Raw genomic sequence first — 17,817 nt, forward strand, 5'->3', positions numbered from 1 at the left:
GCAAATAAAACAGTGTAATGAATGAGTGTGAAATCCATTATACATACAGTATAGTCCTTTTACCGAACACTTTGCTTTATGGTTTGGTTTTGTTAACCCACACGTCAAATGAGGCATTGTACATGGGTATGTAATTACCAGGTGGGAGTCTTGAACAGTACAAAGATCTATAAATGTAATTACCACAAGTGCGTATATTTCTTTCTTGATTCTTCTCTCATTAGCATGGCATGACCCCTTTAATGCATGCAGCATACAAAGCGAAAGCTGACATGTGCAGGTTGCTCTTGCGGCATGGAGCGGATGTTAACTGCAATGAACACGAGCATGGATATACTGCCTTGATGTTTGCTGGACTCTCAGGTAAACTTTTTCTAAATTTGTATTTTCAAATTTTTATAATATTGCTATCTAGACAACAGGCCTATGAACAGGTTGCAATATTTCATAATTCAGGACACTGCCTTAGGATGGAATAATAAGAACATAAGAAAGGCCGTACTAGGTCAGACCAAAGGTCCATCTAGCCCAGTATCTGTCTACCGACAGTGGCCAATGCCAGGTGCCCCAGAGGGAGTGAACCTAACAGGCAATGATCAAGTGATCTCTCTCCTGCCATCCATCTCCATCCTCTGACGAACAGAGGCTAGGGACACCATTCTTACCCATCCTGGCTAATAGCCATTTATGGACTTAGCCACCATGAATTTATCCAGTCCCCTTTTAAACATTGTTATAGTCCTAGCCTTCACAACCTCCTCAGGTAAGGAGTTCCACAAGTTGACTGTGCGCTGCGTGAAGAAGAACTTCCTTTTATTTGTTTTAAACCTGCTGCCTATTAATTTCTTTTGGTGACCCCTAGTTCTTGTATTATGGGAATAAGTAAATAACTTTTCCTTATCCACTTTCTCAACATCACTCATGATTTTATATACCTCTATCATGTCCCCCCTTAGTCTTCTCTTTTCCAAACTGAAGAGTCCTAGCCTCTTTAATCTTTCCTCATATGGGACCCTCTCTAAACCCTTAATCATTTTAGTTGCTCTTTTCTGAACCTTTTCTAGTGCTAGAATATCTTTTTTGAGGTGAGGAGACCACATCTGTACACAGTATTCGAGATGTGGGCGAACCATGGATTTATATAAGGGCAATAATATATTCTCAGTCTTATTCTCTATCCCCTTTTTAATGATTCCTAACATCCTGTTTGCTTTTTTGACCGCCTCTGCACACTGCGTGGACATCTTTAGAGAACTATCCACGATGACGCCAAGATCTTTTTCCTGACTCGTTGTAGCTAAATTAGCCCCCATCATGTTGTATGTATAGTTGGGGTTATTTTTTCCAATGTGCATTACTTTACATTTATCCACATTAAATTTCATTTGCCATTTTGTTGCCCAATCACTTAGTTTTGTGAGATCTTTTTGAAGTTCTTCACAATCTGCTTTGGTCTTAACTATCTTGAGTAGTTTAGTATCATCTGCAAACTTTGCCACCTCACTGTTTACCCCTTTCTCCAGATCATTTATGAATAAATTGAATAGGATAGGTCCTAGGACTGACCCTTGGGGAACACCACTAGTTACCCCTCTCCATTCTGAGAATTTACCATTAATTCCTACCCTTTGTTCCCTGTCCTTTAACCAGTTCTCAATCCATGAAAGGACCTTCCCTTTTATCCCATGACAGCTTAATTTACGTAAGAGCCTTTGGTGAGGGACCTTGTCAAAGGCTTTCTGGAAATCTAAGTACACTATGTCCACCGGATCCCCCTTGTCCACATGTTTGTTGACCCCTTCAAAGAACTCTAATAGATTAGTAAGACACGATTTCCCTTTACAGAAACCATGTTGACTATTGCTCAAGAGTTTGTTTTTCTATGTGTCTGACAATTTTGTTCTTTACTATTGTTTCAACTAATTTGCCCGGTACCGACGTTAGACTTACCGGTCTGTGATTGCCGGGATCACCCCTAGAGCCCTTTTTAAATATTGGCGTTACATTAGCTAACTTCCAGTCATTGGGTACCGAAGCCGATTTAAAGGACAGGTTACAAACCTTAGTTAATAGTTCCGCAACTTCACATTTGAGTTCTTTCAGAACTCTTGGGTGAATGCCATCTGGTCCCGGTGACTTGTTAATGTTGAGTTTATCAATTAATTCCAAAACCTCCTCTAGTGATACTTCAATCTGTGACAGTTCCTCAGATTTGTCACCTACAAAAGCCAGCTCAGGTTTGGGAATCTCCCTAACATCCTCAGCCGTGAAGACTGAAGCAAAGAATCCATTTAGTTTCTCCGCAATGACTTTATCATCTTTAAGCGCTCCTTTTGTATTTTCATCGTCAAGGGGCCCCACTGGTTGTTTAGCAGGCTTCCTGCTTCTGATGTACTTAAAAAACATTTTGTTATTACCTTTGGAGTTTTTGGCTAGCCGTTCTTCAAACTCCTCTTTGGCTTTTCTTATTACACTCTTGCACTTAAGTTGGCAGTGTTTGTGCTCCTTTCTATTTGCCTCACTAGGATTTGACTTCCACTTTTTAAAGGAAGTCTTTTTATCTCTCACTGCTTCTTTTACATGGTTGTTAAGCCACGGTGGCTCTTTTTTAGTTCTTTTACTGTTTTTCTTAATTTGGGGTATACATTGAAGTTGAGCCTCTATTATGGTGTCTTTAAAAAGGGCCCACGCAACTTGCAGGGATTTCACTTTAGTCACTGAACCTTTTAACTTTTGTCTAACTAACCCCCTCATTTTTGTATAGTTCCCCCTTTTGAAATTAAAGGCCACAGTGTTGGGCAGTTGAGGTGTTCTTCCCACCACAGGGATGTTGAATGCTATTGTATTATGGTCACTATTTCCAAGCGGTCCCGCTATAGTTACCTCTTGGACCAGCTCCTGCGCTCCACTCAGGATTAAATCTAGAGTCGCCTCTCCCCTTGTGGGTTCCCGTACCAGCTGCTCCATGAAGCAGTCATTTAAAGTATCGAGAAATTTTATCTCTGCATTTCGTCCTGAAGTGAAATGTTCCCAGTCAATATGGGGATAATTGAAATCCCCCACTATTATTGGGTTCTTTATTTTGATAGCCTCTCTAATTTCCCTTAGCATTTCATCATCACTATTACTGTCCTGGTCAGGTGGTCGATAATAGATCCCTAATGTTATATTTTTACTAGAGCATGAAATTTCTATCCATAGAGACTCTATGGAACCTGTGGATTCGCTTAAGATTTTTACTTCATTTGAATCTACACTTTCTTTAACATATAGTGCCACTCCTCCCCCTGCACGGCCTGTTCTGTCCTTCCGATATATTTTGTACCCCGGAATGATTGTGTCCCATTGATTGCTCTCAGTCCACCAGGTTTCTGTGATGCCTATTATATCTATATCCTCCTTTATCACAAGGCACTCTAGTTCACCCATCTTATTATTTAGACTTCTGGCATTTGTGTACAAGCACTTTAAAAACTTGTCCCTGTTTATTAGCCTGCCTTTTTCTGATGTGCCAGATTCTTTTTTATGTGGGTGTTTATCATCTGATCCGGCCCTTACATTATACTTTTCAGTCCTCTGCTCCTGACTATAACCAGGTTCCATAGAGTCTCTATGGATAGAAATTTCATGCTCTAGTAAAAATATAACATTAGGGATCTATTATCGACCACCTGACCAGGACAGTAATAGTGATGATGAAATGCTAAGGGAAATTAGAGAGGCTATCAAAATAAAGAACCCAATAATAGTGGGGGATTTCAATTATCCCCATATTGACTGGGAACATTTCACTTCAGGACGAAATGCAGAGATAAAATTTATAATAAAAAGATGTTATTACTTAAGTAATGGGTGGGTCTGTGTAACTGCAGAAGTACTAGTACAACCCAGTATGCAGGAAAGATGCTGTTGACTTATTTTGTCCTATATTAAGTTGATTTGTTCATCTATTTGAGGCATATGCTATATAATTCCTAGTGTATAGGGAGGAATACTGCCGTACTTAGTCCTGGAGCCTTAAAATTCCATCTGTCATGCAATGATTTTCCTGCACAGCAGGGTGAATTCTGTTTAATTACATTGAGTTTCTATGAAAGACAGTCCCTTACTGAAGGATGGGTGGAGTTTTAAGACTCTCCAACTGTAGCTTTTAATAAGCAAAGCTATTTTAATACTTCTGAGGCTTGTCTTGGGCTGCAAGCAGATTATAGTTCCTCTGAATGTATTTAGCGAAACTTTGGCAAGGGATAGATCCCTCACCCAATTTCCTTCCTCTAGGGATTGATCACTAACAGTTCACTGCGTGTATCTGATTCTTGAACTTTGAGCTCAATTTGTTATTTGTCACTGGTCATATGGTATTGTTTCTGTTCCCTGATTTAGATAAGCAATAATTCTCTTACAATCAGGAAAAGGGCTTTAAATCTCTGAATGAGGGGTAGAAGATAAGGATTAGGGAAGCTTGACTCTTTTTAAACTTCTTCCTTTCTGGGTCACTCAGATCTTTCCCAAAGCATAATTCCCAGAGAAATTAATATAAACTCTTAGCTAGGTGTGGAGACATTAGTGTAAGATATTAGTTAGACGTAGAGTGAAATCAGTGGCCCGCAATCTCCAGTATGAATACTCCTCCTGGATGTTAGTTTTCAGACTTTTAATCTTTGAGCTCAAAAAGAATGTGAGCACAGCTGAAGCAGTGTCACTCTAAAATTAGAGCAAATGCAAGAAACATTTATATTTTTTTCTCCTTTATAGTCACGTCACCCTAGTCAGCAGTCCCACAAAAACAGAAAGTAAAGGAAGAGCACATCTGGAAAATAGAACCAACAAGCCTTGTCACAAGTGTCTTTATTAGTCTCCCTGAAGGGCACCAGTTAAGTGATATAATTTTGCCAACAAATTTAGCTTCATCTTATTTATTTGGTATTTATCCCAGCCTGAACACCTAGTTCCCATTGGGAAGAAAGGAACAATCTGTTCTCTGCTCTACACTTCTGCTCCATAATAGTACTGAATTTGTTCTTCTCTTAGAAGACAAGATGCTGTAGTTGTACTGTCAAACTAGAATAGCAGGCCTTGCATCTATATTGCTACCCACTGGGGGGGGCAAACCTTGGCATTGAGAGATACACTCTTGATTCAGTGGGAATTGAACATGCATAACTGAGGGCAGAATCCGAGCCTGAGAGTGTGAATTTTTATTCCTTGGGCTTTGCAAATAAGAGAAAAATACTGTTGGCTCTTTAATCCACTGTTTTAAACCAAGGACATTAAGGATTTGTTGTGTCAATGTTGTCCCTTTTAGGTCTTGAAGTTCAACTTGAAATTAGCTACTGGTCTTCTCAAATTATGTGCATCTACAAAAGACCAAACAAAACTCTGTATGTCTTCTCTCTTCAAATACAGGCAGCAAAGAAATCACCTGGATGATGTTAGAGGCTGGAGCAGAGACTGATGTTGTCAACTCTGTGGGAAGGACAGCAGCTCAGATGGCTGCCTTTGTGGGTAAATTGAAATGATCTCCTAATTTTCACCAGGGCTATAAAATTATATGGTTTGGTGGATTAAACTGTTTATTCTTGGAGGAACATGACTTCACATTTCTGCATTAATTGATTAAAAACAGAGGATTCGATTTTATCCCATGTCTCCTCCTATAATGAGTGAGCAGACAGTCAGATTTCATTCTCAACAATGTTAGAACATCTATGATCCTCCACTCTGCTGAAATATGCGAAGATAGTTGCTACTGTGCTAAAAGTGTGTAAATTACACTGGGTCATCACTTTCCAAACCATAAAACAGACTGGGAAGTTCTAATGTAGACTTTGCCACTGACTTGCTGTGGATGAGTCATTTCACCCTCTGCTCAGTTTCCCCATCTATAAAAAGGGAAATAATATTTACCAGCCTGCATCCCAGGGGTGTTAGGAGAATTGTCCATTAAGTTTTATTTATCTAATGGTTACAGCAGGGTACTGTAGACCTGAGATCTGTTTCCAGCTCTGCTATTGATTTGCTGTGTGTCTTTGGGCAAAGCACAAAGCCAGTCTGTGCCTCTCTTTTCCCATCTATAAAATGAAGATCCTTATGCACCTTTGCAAAGTGCTTGGAGATATTTATATGGCACTTATTATCCAAATACAAAGTATTAATATAGCACCTATTCTCCTGCTGTCCAAAAGAAGATATGTGATTAAGACTCTCTAGTTTTGCTGGTTACCTGTTCCTTTCTCATGAATTAACTAGTGCTCTAAATCCTGAGATTGATGATGTCCAGTTCCAACAACCAGTGTCTCGTCTCATCTCGTCTCTTCTCTTCTCTTAACACAACCTTGAGGAACTGTTCTAATGTGTCTTAGGCCTCCCCTGCTTACATCCCATGCATCCTATAGACAATGCTCTGACCTATTTTTGTGAATAGATTACTCTCTCAAAATGAATAGCAGGGGGGCACAATTGCCAGAGAGCTCCTCTTGAAAATTTGCTGACACCAATGTGGCAGACCCCTGTATGTTTTTGAATAAGAAAATATGTGGGGATTATTGAGAGGAATACTGATCCCCTCGTGGCTTAATCTTAAATATATTGTTAAAGGATCTTGGGGAGAAGAAATTAGGGGGGTTTCTCTCTCAGTCCCTACAGCCTGACATCTTATATGTACTTGTTTACTGCCAAAAGTTAAAAATTGTGCTAAACCAGCTCCTGTGGGGATCGGAGGAGGGGGGAGTAATAACTAAATTACATTTTCACTCTTAATGGCTTTTTTTTTTAATTTTAGGTCAACATGATTGCGTGACCATCATCAACAACTTCTTTCCACGGGAAAGGCTAGACTACTACACTAAACCACAAGGACTAGATAAAGAACCAAAACTGCCAGTGAAGTTAGCTGGGCCTCTTCACAAAATTATTACTACTACAAACTTGCATCCTGTTAAGGTGCAGTAATGTGTTCATCTTCTTTATTGGCATAGGACCAGATTCTGTAACTCTTGTGTTGAGAATTAGCTTATTGATAAAGGGATTACTTGCAAAATAAGGTAATCTTCGAAATGAGAAGGCATGGCAGAATCTGGCCCATAATTAAGAATATTAAATCTGAGATATCAAACTAAGTGGTATTATTCCATACTATGCAAGAGATCATGAGATTTAGTATGGTACAGGTAAGTCAGAAACTGAGCTCACATGTCTGGTCACAGAGATTCATACTCTTGAAATAAATGCTTAAACCTATTTTACATTTCCTTCCTTCTTTTAGTGGAAAATTCAGGCAACATCCAGTCCTAATGCTAGCTCACTGTTCTTTCAATTAATGTGTGTCACAGCAGCTGTCTTACTACTACTTTTTTTTTCTTTAATCCCTATTTCATTGCAGTAATGTCTGTTGCTGCAACTTTTGAACATATGTGCAATTGACTTATGTTTTTACCTGTTGGTATAAGTAAAAAAAAAAAAAGCTATATCTTGTGGCTTATTTCTATGTAATAATAATAATTAATGGAGATATCCCATCTCCTAGAACTGGAAGGGACCTTGAAAGGTCATCGAGTCCAGCCCCCTGCCTTCACTAGCAGGACCAAGTACTGATTTTGCCCCAGATCCCCAAGTGGCCCCCTCAAGGATTGAACTCACAACCCTGGGTTTAGTAGGCCAATGCTCAAACCACTGAGCTATCCCTCCCCCCCAGAAGGAGCTCAGAAAATAAGTAGCCCTAAATTCCTACAGCTTACGATTGAAAGTTAGCATTTGTCAGCTATCACCAATCTGAGATACCATAGTTTTCATCTGCATTTAAAATAGGAAATAGTTCAGGTACCATTGTGGTATCTATGGCATGTGCAAGTAGGTAATTATGTACAGCATTACTTAGAGTAGCAATTTGGGCACCTGTCTTTGAAAGTGTTTAGTTCAATGTATGAACAGTCTATTTACTGCACTCTAGGCTTATTTTAGGCTAACTCCATTTTCATCCATCTAACCTACATGCTTTAACTCACATGCTTAAAGGAAAAAAGGGTTCCTCATTACATTAAACGCTCTTCACTGTTCCCTGTAGATTGTGCTGCTGGTCAAAGAGAACCCCCTATTGGCAGAAGTAGAAGCACTGCTGAAATGCTACAGGGTGTTGGACCTGATTTGTGAGAAATGCATGAAGCAGAGAGATATGAATGAAGTACTGGCTATTAAAATGCACTATATCAGTTACATCTTCCAGAAATGTATTAATTTTCTCAAAGAGCGAGAGGATAAACTGGATGGATTAATCAAAAGGTGTGCATTTATACAGAATTTAAAAGCAGTCTGAGGATCTATACATAAATTAATTTTATACATATCAAAAATAATGTGCCTATTAGGATGAAGTGAAGCTGGAGCATTGGTTAGTTTGGGGTTTAAAAACTAACAAGATTAAATTGCACTGTTTGAAAGATTCCAGTTTAGCATTGTCCAGGGGAGCCCTGATCCCCTACCACTTATGTACAAAAGGCATCTAGTACTCATTACTCCTGGGGGAATTCTGCACCACTGAGCAATGCAGAATTTTGCAGAAATTAATGTGTGCGCAGAATTTCCTTTTTTCGGAAATGGGCGGCAGAAATGTTGACTGCCCCTAGGGGCTGATGGCAGGGCTGGCTTTAGGCCGATTCCCCAGAATCGGGCCCCACGCCTAAGAGGGCCCCGCGCCTTAGGTGCCTTTTTAATTTTTTTTTACTCATCCGGCGGCAGTCCGCTCCGGGTCTTTGGCGGCACTTCGGCAGTGGGGGGTCCGCTCCTGGTCTTCGGCGGCATTTTGGCAGCGGGGGGTCTGCTCCGGGTCTGTGTGTGTGTGTGTGGGGGGGGTGTCCGCTCTGGGATTTCGGTGGCGGGTGATCCTTCAGTGCCGCGGAAGACCCAGAGCAGACCCCGTGCCGCCGAAGACCCAGAGCGGACCCCCCGCCGCCGAAGTGCCGCCGAAGCTCCGGACCGCCGCCGGGTATTCGAATCGGGCCCCACAGTTCCTAAAGCCGGCCCTGGCTGCTGGACCCAGCAGAACCCAGCTCACAAATAGAAGACAAGGCTGAGGAGAGTGGGAGGGAACTGGAGGGTTCCCAGCAGCTGCAGTTCCCAGCACAACCTGAAGGAAGGAGGCAGCGCACAGGAAACTCCATACAAACCTGGAACCCAGCATCAGGCTATTCCTCCCTTCCCCCCCCTCCCTCCCCCCCCGGGATCCCTGGGCTCTAGGAGGGTAGAGGATGCAAGTGTCTGGGCTGGAGGTGCCATGGCTGGGCTCTGGGGGGAGGGGATATGAGTGGCCCCCTGGCTGGGCTCTGGAAGGAGGAGGCAGAGAAACAGGAACTGGATTGTTATAGGGGTTTCTTCGATTCTGTACTCCTGGGGGAATTTTTTTCTCTCTCTATTCAGACATACCCGCTGACAGGTATATTGAAATAAATTACCAAAATAATTGAAACTGGCGTGATTATATAGTGCTATTTTGACAAATAAAATTTGCAGAATTTTAAAATGTGCGCAAAATTTTTAATTTTTGGGCGCAGAATTCCCCCAGGAGTAACTCATGCATGCAAAGAAGGGTGCAATCATCAGCACTGAACACCCCATAGGGCACATGGCTGGGTGGGTTAGACTGGCTTGGCCAGGGTCCTGAATGCCCTGAAGCACTAGAAAGGTAGGTAGTGCATGCATGTGTGTGTAAAAGTGATGCAAGCTACACTTTCAAATGTATAGCAAAGGTCACCTGTGAGCAGGTTGCTGTCTACTCCACTCTACTTCCCAGCATAGACTCAAGCAGGCATAAAGCAAAAGTCCCATTTAAAGCCAGTGGAATTTTTGCTTCTAAACCAGTTGGGTTTGTATATCTTGGGTGGGATTTTCAAAAGTGCCTAAGTTCTGACAGGCTATTTTGATTTAGGTGCTTAACTTTCAATGGTGTTGAGCATCTGGAGTTCCCACTGACTTCAATGGATGTGTTGGTGCTTCTGAAAACTGGGTTATAAATGAAGCAAATAACCCTGTCTCTAAAATATTAAAATCAATGAATACAGCAGTGATTCAAGAATTAAGAGGATAAATAAGGGAAAAGAGGAGATAAGATAGCTTAGTGAAGTCAGGACAATAATGTGGTATTACTAATAGACTTTTAAACAAGAACTGTGCCGCCATGTCTTATAATTTAAAACAAAGCAAAGCCTTTCTAATAAGCGGTATGTCTGGCATTGCTGATATTGGGCTAGGTAGTTGAAAGACAGTGGGTATGCGTTTCCAAAACTTAGCTGTAATTTTATTTTATACTTCAAAATTGTTGTGTAATTATGTACAAAAAGCTTCTTTTGCATTTTTAACTTCACTGTGATTTTGAGAATACAGTATTTACTTTGAATCTGAATTTTAGCATAAAATTGTAGTATGAGGAAGGCAGCCAGGGGGACAGCGGAATAAATAACAGCCTGGACCATGCTTGTTAGTAAACGCTAATCATTAGTTGCTAATGGATTTTCATTTAATTTTTGCTTTAAAAATTTCAGTCTATTGAAAGGCAGAGATACAGATGGTTTTCCTGTGTATCAAGAGAAGCTTATCAGAGAGTGCATTCGAAAGTTTCCTTACTGTGAAGCTACCCTGCTCCAGCAGCTGGTGAGAAGTATTGCTCCAGTTGAAATTGTAAGTGTCTCTCATTAAGCAAATAAGCGCTATTTTATAAACAGATTAACTTCGATATCCCACATAGTAAAATCCCGATTATTCAATTGAATGTAACATGTCTTTGTGTCCCTTGACTTATGTTCTCTAGGATGCAAAAGTTTTGAATGTCCCCTGAGAGATTTACAAAAAAAAATTGGGATTCTAGGGAATTCTTCTTTAACAAATATAGTAGAAGTTCTGACCTCTGACAATTGGGTTTCCTCTAGTTTCTGTTTCCCTACTGTGGCTTTGACTGTGGAACATTATTTATTAAAAACCTTCACATCAGAAAACTAGAGCAGAGTATTCTGATGCCAGCACTTCGTATTTCTCTCCATTTGGGGAGGAGGCGAGAGATAAACAGGGAGAGAGAGTCTCCTTGCAAAACTCACTTCATAAATTCAGTGGTGTTACGTAGCTTAATAGTCTGATCCTGCACTTGGGCAAAACAGCAAGGGGTGTAAGGACTGCAGGATCTCTTGGGACTCTTGCAGTCATTATTTCCAATGGGCCAGAAGTGAATGGCAATAGGTGATGGTAACTTGGAAGAAAAGCATCTTTTTGAAGCTGCCTTTATGAGCGGAAAAAGCAAAATGAACAGCTGTTGGTGTCCAGTGCCATGGATGCCTAGTAAAAAAACTAACTTTACATCTTCTCATATGTGTCTGATAGGAGACTCTCTTTAAAGAGTGTTTTAATTGGCTTATAATAAATCTTGTAAGAGACTTATTTTTCAGAGGAAAGCACATCAGCATCTATTTCTGAAAGCTATGCAGTACGTGTGTTAAGACAGGGATGATGATTAATTTTGTGACACAACTGTTATACACTTTAATGAATTAAAAATATCCTTCATCTTACAGGGATCCGATAAATTTGACTGTTCTGTAGTTTAATTTCTGCAGTAGTAATTTATCTAGATCAGAACAAAAGACAGCACAATGATTTGAATGTTCATACAAAGCAACGAAGAGTCCTGTGGCACCTTAAAGACTAACAGATGTATTGGAGCATAAGCTTTCGTGGGTGAATGCCCACTTCATCAGACACATGTTCTCTTATGTATGGATGCTTATGCTTCAATACATCTGTTAGTCTTTAAGGTGCCACAGGACTCTTTGTTGCTTTTTACAGATCCAGACTAACACGGCTACCCCTCTGATACTTGACATAATGTTCATACACCGTCTCAAACTGTTTAAGGCACCCTTATAGCGGTTTCTTCTACTTTTTTCTCTATTCCTGGCAATCTCCTCTTCCCCTACCGACTCCCTTCAGATGAATCTGTTTCATTGCACAGCTTTGACACTCTTGGGCGTACCTATAAAACTCTAGAAGAATCTGTGCTATCAGTTACGTTTGTCCAGGAGTACTTGATCTTAGGCATGCATAATTATGCAGATCCAGTATGAGAAAAACCCAGCCTCTTGTGTAGCAATTACTATCTTTGTCAGATGATTTAATGGTTTTAGATTTGTTTTTGAGCTGGAACAACTTGTTTGGTCTTCCCCCTCACCCCCGCCCCCAGTGTTAGCATCAGTCCAAGAAGGGATTCTTAACACTTTCATAACATTACCAAAGTAGTATATAATGATGGCTACTGCTTGTACTTTTTGAAGGAGCAGGATGTCTGCAAATTGTATCTAGTATTTTAAAGATTCCAGGTTGCAAATATTCAGTTTGGAATATTTGAAGACATGGAACACTCCAGTATGTCAGTGCCAAGAGAAACTTCTCTTTCTAGCCAGTACAGACACTAATTTGCACAATCCTGCTGCATATTCTTTACAAACTGCCAACCCTAAGTGAAAAGAATATCACAAAGTACAGTTCATTAATTCATCCAACAAATACATTAACAGGATGTTTTAATTATGACAAAACAACTAAAACAATGGAACATCGCATATGTTCTCTGATATCAAGACACGTGGGCATCTGTGTGAAATAAAATGAAGTGGTGCCCCATTATGCAGAGATACTGGAGAACTGCTTCACCAGATGCCACAAATGGGAGTGAATACAAAAAAAATGTACATGTTAATTTCAGCAGCGTTAGATACAGGGACAATATCCATTGTTTCCAAATGGGGAAAGAACCTCAATCGGGAAAGACATTCTCTTTTAACATTTCTTCAAGCAATGGCACATAAAGTGTTTAAAAAAAATTCCATGGGAAAAAGCTTTTTGTTTATAGGCTCACAAAGGATACTTTGTAGTAAGTGCAGGGGTTACAATAAGAAAATATTATATGTGACATTAAGAAGTCCTTTGTGCTCTATCTAAAGCCACACTTAATGCTAAAGTGGTACTAGCAGATACAGCTTTTCAACTGTAGATATGCTTCATCAGAAGCATAGATGTTGCTGTGTTTGTGTACTGTTATCCTTTAGGGCTAATGCTGCCCAAGACTAATGGTGCACAGCTCCCCTTGAAGTCATCAGGTGTTGTGCATGTTTAGCCAAGGGTAGAATTTGGCCCTTTGTATCAGAGACTTACTGGACCAGCTACAGTATTTTGAAAGCTAATATAAAAGCTCTGAAATCCTGGCCATCAGAGTTTTTGCAGATCACATGGTGGAAAGAAATGGTGAGGGAGGATTTTGCACATCCACTACTTTCTAAAGTGATGGCAGTATTGGAATGTGGGTTTAAATATTAATTCTAAACTGACTAGCCTAAAATTGGATTCAAGCTTCTAAGATGAAATAAAATAATTTCTATCCCCCTTCTTTAGAAACTGCAGACTAGACAAACCTAAGCTACAGCTGTTTGTGTAAGTGTAATGAATGATAATAGTGGAGGGTCCTGCATTACGGCTGGGTTCACATGATTAGTTTTCTGTTCCTGTTGCTACAACAGAAACTTCAGTGAAAATGCATAGAGCCACCAGGCATCTTGTTCTTAAGTTACAAATTACCAAAACTTCTTGCTAAATATACAAGTCATATTTCTGCAGTCTTTAAATTATGTTTTTTCTCCTCTTTATTGCCCAACTTTTCCCTCTTCCCTAAGGGCTCTGATCCTACTGCTTTCTCTGTACTTACACAAGCTATTACTGGCCAAGTGGGCTTTGTGGATGCTGAATTCTGTACAACCTGTGGGGAAAAGGGAGCAGACAAAAGATGTTCAGTATGTAAAATGGTAAGAGACTGTAGTTTAAAAAATCTGGAAGTTGAAGATGTGCCTTATTTCCAGTCTGAATTTGCCTAATTTTTAATGGTGAGACTAATTAACCATTGGAACAATTTACCAAGGGTCAGGGTGGATTCTCCGTCAGTGACAATTTTTAAATCAAGATCAGATGTTTTTCTAAAAGATTTGCTCTTGAAATTATTTTGGGAAGTTCTATGGCCTGTGCTATACAGGAGGTCATACTAGACCAGAGATGGGCAAACTATGGCCCACGGGCCACATCCGGCGCGCGGGACCGTCCTGCCCGGCCCTGGAGCTCCCGGCCGGGGAGGCTAGCCCCCCAGCCCCTCCCCCACAGCCTCAGCTCGCCGTGCCGCCAGCGCTCTGGGCAGCGGGGCTACGAGCTCCTGCCGGGCAGCGCGGCAGCGAGAGCCGCCAGCTGTAGTGTATTAAATTTTTCCCCATAGGAATGTGCTAATTACGGAGCACCAGGACAGGCAGCTGTAAGTAGCACACCGTAAGTAGCACATTCCTACAGGGAGCAATTTAATACACTGCACCCAGGTAGAGACGGCTGTGCCTCCCCAAACAGCCTGGCCCCTGCATTCCCTATCCGCCTCCTCCCACTTCCCGCCCCCCTGACTGCCACCCTCAGAACCCCCGACCCATCCAATCCCCCCTGCTCCTTGTCCGCTGACTGCCCCCTCCTGGACCCCCTGCCCCTAACCGACCCCCCCAAAACCCCACCCCATCCAACCCCCCCTGCTTCCTGTCCCGACTGCCCCGACCCCATCCACACCTCCGCCCCCTGACAGGCCCACCGGGACTCCCTGCCCCTTATCCAACCCCCCTGCTCCCCACCCCCTTACCATGCCACTCAGAGCACCAGGATTGGCAGACGTAAGTAGTACACCGTAAGTAGCACATTCGTACGGGGAGCAATTTAATACACTACACCTGCCCTCCATACAGTTTCAGAACCCCAGTGTGGCCCTCAGGCCAAAAAGTTTGCCCACCCCTGTACTAGACGATGACAATTGATGGTCCCTTCTGGCCTTGTAATCTCTGAATATATTACTGCCAGTCTGGAAAAGGAAGGTTACTTACCAGTAATTGTAGCTCTTTGAGAAATGCCCCTGTATGTTCAGACTCAGGAGATACAAAGCACCTGCTTGTGGTGTAGGTATCTTGAATCCAAGAAGTAGGAATATTTAAAGCCCCAAATAAGACACTGTGGGTTAGAGGGCGGAGTTACAATACATTGTGGATTTCCTAATTTAATTACAATAGAACAATAGTTTCCTTTTTGAGATAATGTATAGAATACCCACTCTGTGTGACCTTATTAGCTGTTTATAATTGTAATTTCAAAGTAGTACTCTTAGGCTATATAACATATTGTTCCAATATCCTGATTAAATGTTTAGCTTTATCTCCCCATAAAGTTAAACTATTGTACTGCCCTGTTATATGAAGGTAAAGTAATGGCTCTGGAAACTTTCAGGTTATTTATTGTGACCAGAACTGCCAGAAAATACACTGGTTTACCCACAAAAAAGTTTGTAAGACGCTGAAGGAAGCTCATGAGAAGCAAGAGCTAGAAGCTGCCAAAGAAAAACGGAAACAAGAAAAAAAGCAAGAGAGAGGTTAGGATCTACAGTTTGCTAACTAAAATTAATCCTGCACTAACAAATTCTACTACAAGAAGCAAAAGTAAATTCTGTTACTGCATGTACTAAGTGAGGTTTAAGAGAATGTCTTGGTTGGTAGAAAAAAATGGCAGTAATTGTTGGAATGCTTAACTTCTTATTTGTGAAAGCATAACTTTGTATACAATAACAGAAATACACATGACTCTTGAGTACAATCGGGCACCAGGAATTCTAACTTTGCTGTTTCAAATCTTAAAGCTCTGATCAAAAAACCTGAAATCCTAACTGTATAACTTCACTGTATAAATGGAAGACCAAGTGACAAGTTGAATAATAAAAACAAAACCGCCAACCCACACACTAACCCACTGTCCAAAAGATTAACTCCGAAGTTAATTCTTCGCTATATTGTGGGTATGGGGAGAGGAACAAGGAACTCTTGTGTGAGTATGTAGGGGGTGGCTATTTGGTTGTTTTGGGTTCTTTCCTTACAACCACTAACAAAATGACAAACTCTGAAGATCCTGCAACAGAGTAAAAATGCCTAACACCCTTCCTCCAAAACAATTTTTCTGTATGTAATTCAAAGGAAAGTCCCTGAAGTAGCATACATGCTCATTCTCACTTCCCTTCCCCATTTTATTATCACTACTTTATATGTTTTAACTTTATTGTAGGCAGTTACAAAATACAGGAGCCATGTCATTCTTGCCTTACTCACAGGAGAGTAGCTCTCCTCAGTTGGGCTGTGAAAATACAGTGTATCAGAAAACAACTCCACCTAGTGACCATCTCATGTAAATTTAATGAGCCAAAATGGGCTTTTTTAATCACTCTGACCCCTAAGTAGACCCTAGAGGTTGGGGGTACAGGAGGGTACTCTGGGCTGGGACCAAGGGGTTTCGGAGGGCGGGGGGAGGGGGAGTCAGGGCTGGGGGAGGGGGTTGGGGTGCAGGAGGGGGTCAGGGGTGCAGACTCCAGGCAGCACTTACCTCAAGCAGCTCCCAGAAGCAGCAGCATGTCCCCCCTATGGCTCCTAAGCAGAGGCATGGCCAGGCGGCTCTGTGCGCTGCCCTGTCCGCAGGCACTGCCCTTGCAGCTCCCATTGGCTGCAGTTCCCAGCAGGGGGCGGCGCTTGGGGCTGGGGCAGTTTGTGGAGCCCTCTGGCTGCCTCTACGCTTAGGAGCCGGAGGGAGAACATGCTGCTGCTTCTGGGAGCCGCACAGAGTGGGACAAGCCCCAGACCCCGCTCCCCAGCGGGAGCTCGAGGGCTGGATGCAGCCCCCAGGCCATAGTTTGCTTACCCTTGCCTTAGGCAGAATTCCTGTGTCTAAGGTCACTTAATGTAGTCCTGCTTCCTTATTACTTTTAGAAGAATAAATATTAGGAAACTTGTTTGATAGCAGGGTGAATAAACTTCTCAGTGAAACAAAGAGAACGTACCTGCCAAATTCAGCCTTAAGAATAACAATGTCCACTTCTTGTGTGGGTGTTCCAGGGGTTTGTTAATGATGGGGTTTATGAGATGTGTATGTCTTTTTTTTTTTTTGTTAGATGAAGCACAGGCAGCTGATCCTAGTTCCACAAATGAGGAACAGTCAGACCTTCACCCAGGAGCTACCAAAGAAGTAGATCCAATTCATGCAGTTGACAGAACAGAGGAAAGTGTGCTTAACAATGAGCCAGCGGCCCCACAACCTCGTCCTGACAATCAGTCTGAAAGCGAGACCAGCTTAGCTGACATCGCTGTGCAAAAAGTTCAAGAATCTGAAGAGTAAGATGATGGTGGGCAGGGGACTGAAGTCTTGGCTGAAGTCCCTGTACTTCTATATTCTAAGTTGAATATGTTTATAGCCCTCACTGCATAGCATATGCAAGACTTCCTGTGTGAGATAGCATATGTCTCTTTTTTTCCCCTGAGTTAAGAAATAAGCCAGCATAATCACATACTTTAGACTCCATTATAGGTTGTCAAGACAAGTCATTTATACTCTGGTCAATACTATATTTGCATATATCCCTCTGGTTGTACCTACAATAAGTGTAGTAAACCTATGAATATCTGTGGAAAATAAGCCACTTGCTAGTGAAATGGGAAAACATTCAAATCACTTGGATTATTTTAGGAAGAAAAAATCAGTTTCACACATACAGAATGGGAAGAGACTGTCTAGGAAGGAGTACGGCAGAAAGGGATCTAGGGGTTATAGTGGACCACAAGCTAAATATGAGTCAACAGTGTGATGCTGTTGCAAAAAAAGCAAACATGATTCTGGGATGTATTAACAGGTGTGTTGTGAGCAAGACACGAGAAGTCATTCTTCCGCTCTACTCTGCTCTGG

General features: G+C 41.6%; 1 protein-coding gene across 1 annotated transcript in view; it reads left to right on the forward strand.

Moving 5' to 3' along the window:
• Positions 1–17,279, forward strand: part of ANKMY2 (ankyrin repeat and MYND domain containing 2) — a 28,681-nt gene extending 11,402 nt beyond the window's left edge. Inside the window, exons 3-10 of the mRNA XM_065399440.1 lie at positions 225–363; positions 5,407–5,505; positions 6,782–6,942; positions 8,063–8,277; positions 10,533–10,668; positions 13,704–13,832; positions 15,328–15,469; positions 17,030–17,279. Of these exons, the coding sequence (XP_065255512.1) occupies positions 225–363; positions 5,407–5,505; positions 6,782–6,942; positions 8,063–8,277; positions 10,533–10,668; positions 13,704–13,832; positions 15,328–15,469; positions 17,030–17,253 (1,245 nt within the window). The 3' untranslated portion in view covers positions 17,254–17,279. The remainder of the gene's footprint in view (positions 1–224; positions 364–5,406; positions 5,506–6,781; positions 6,943–8,062; positions 8,278–10,532; positions 10,669–13,703; positions 13,833–15,327; positions 15,470–17,029) is intronic.
• Positions 17,280–17,817: the final 538 nt, after the last annotated feature.

This window comes from Emys orbicularis, chromosome 2 (assembly GCF_028017835.1).
Source record: "Emys orbicularis isolate rEmyOrb1 chromosome 2, rEmyOrb1.hap1, whole genome shotgun sequence".
Classification (NCBI taxonomy): Eukaryota; Metazoa; Chordata; order Testudines; family Emydidae; genus Emys; species Emys orbicularis.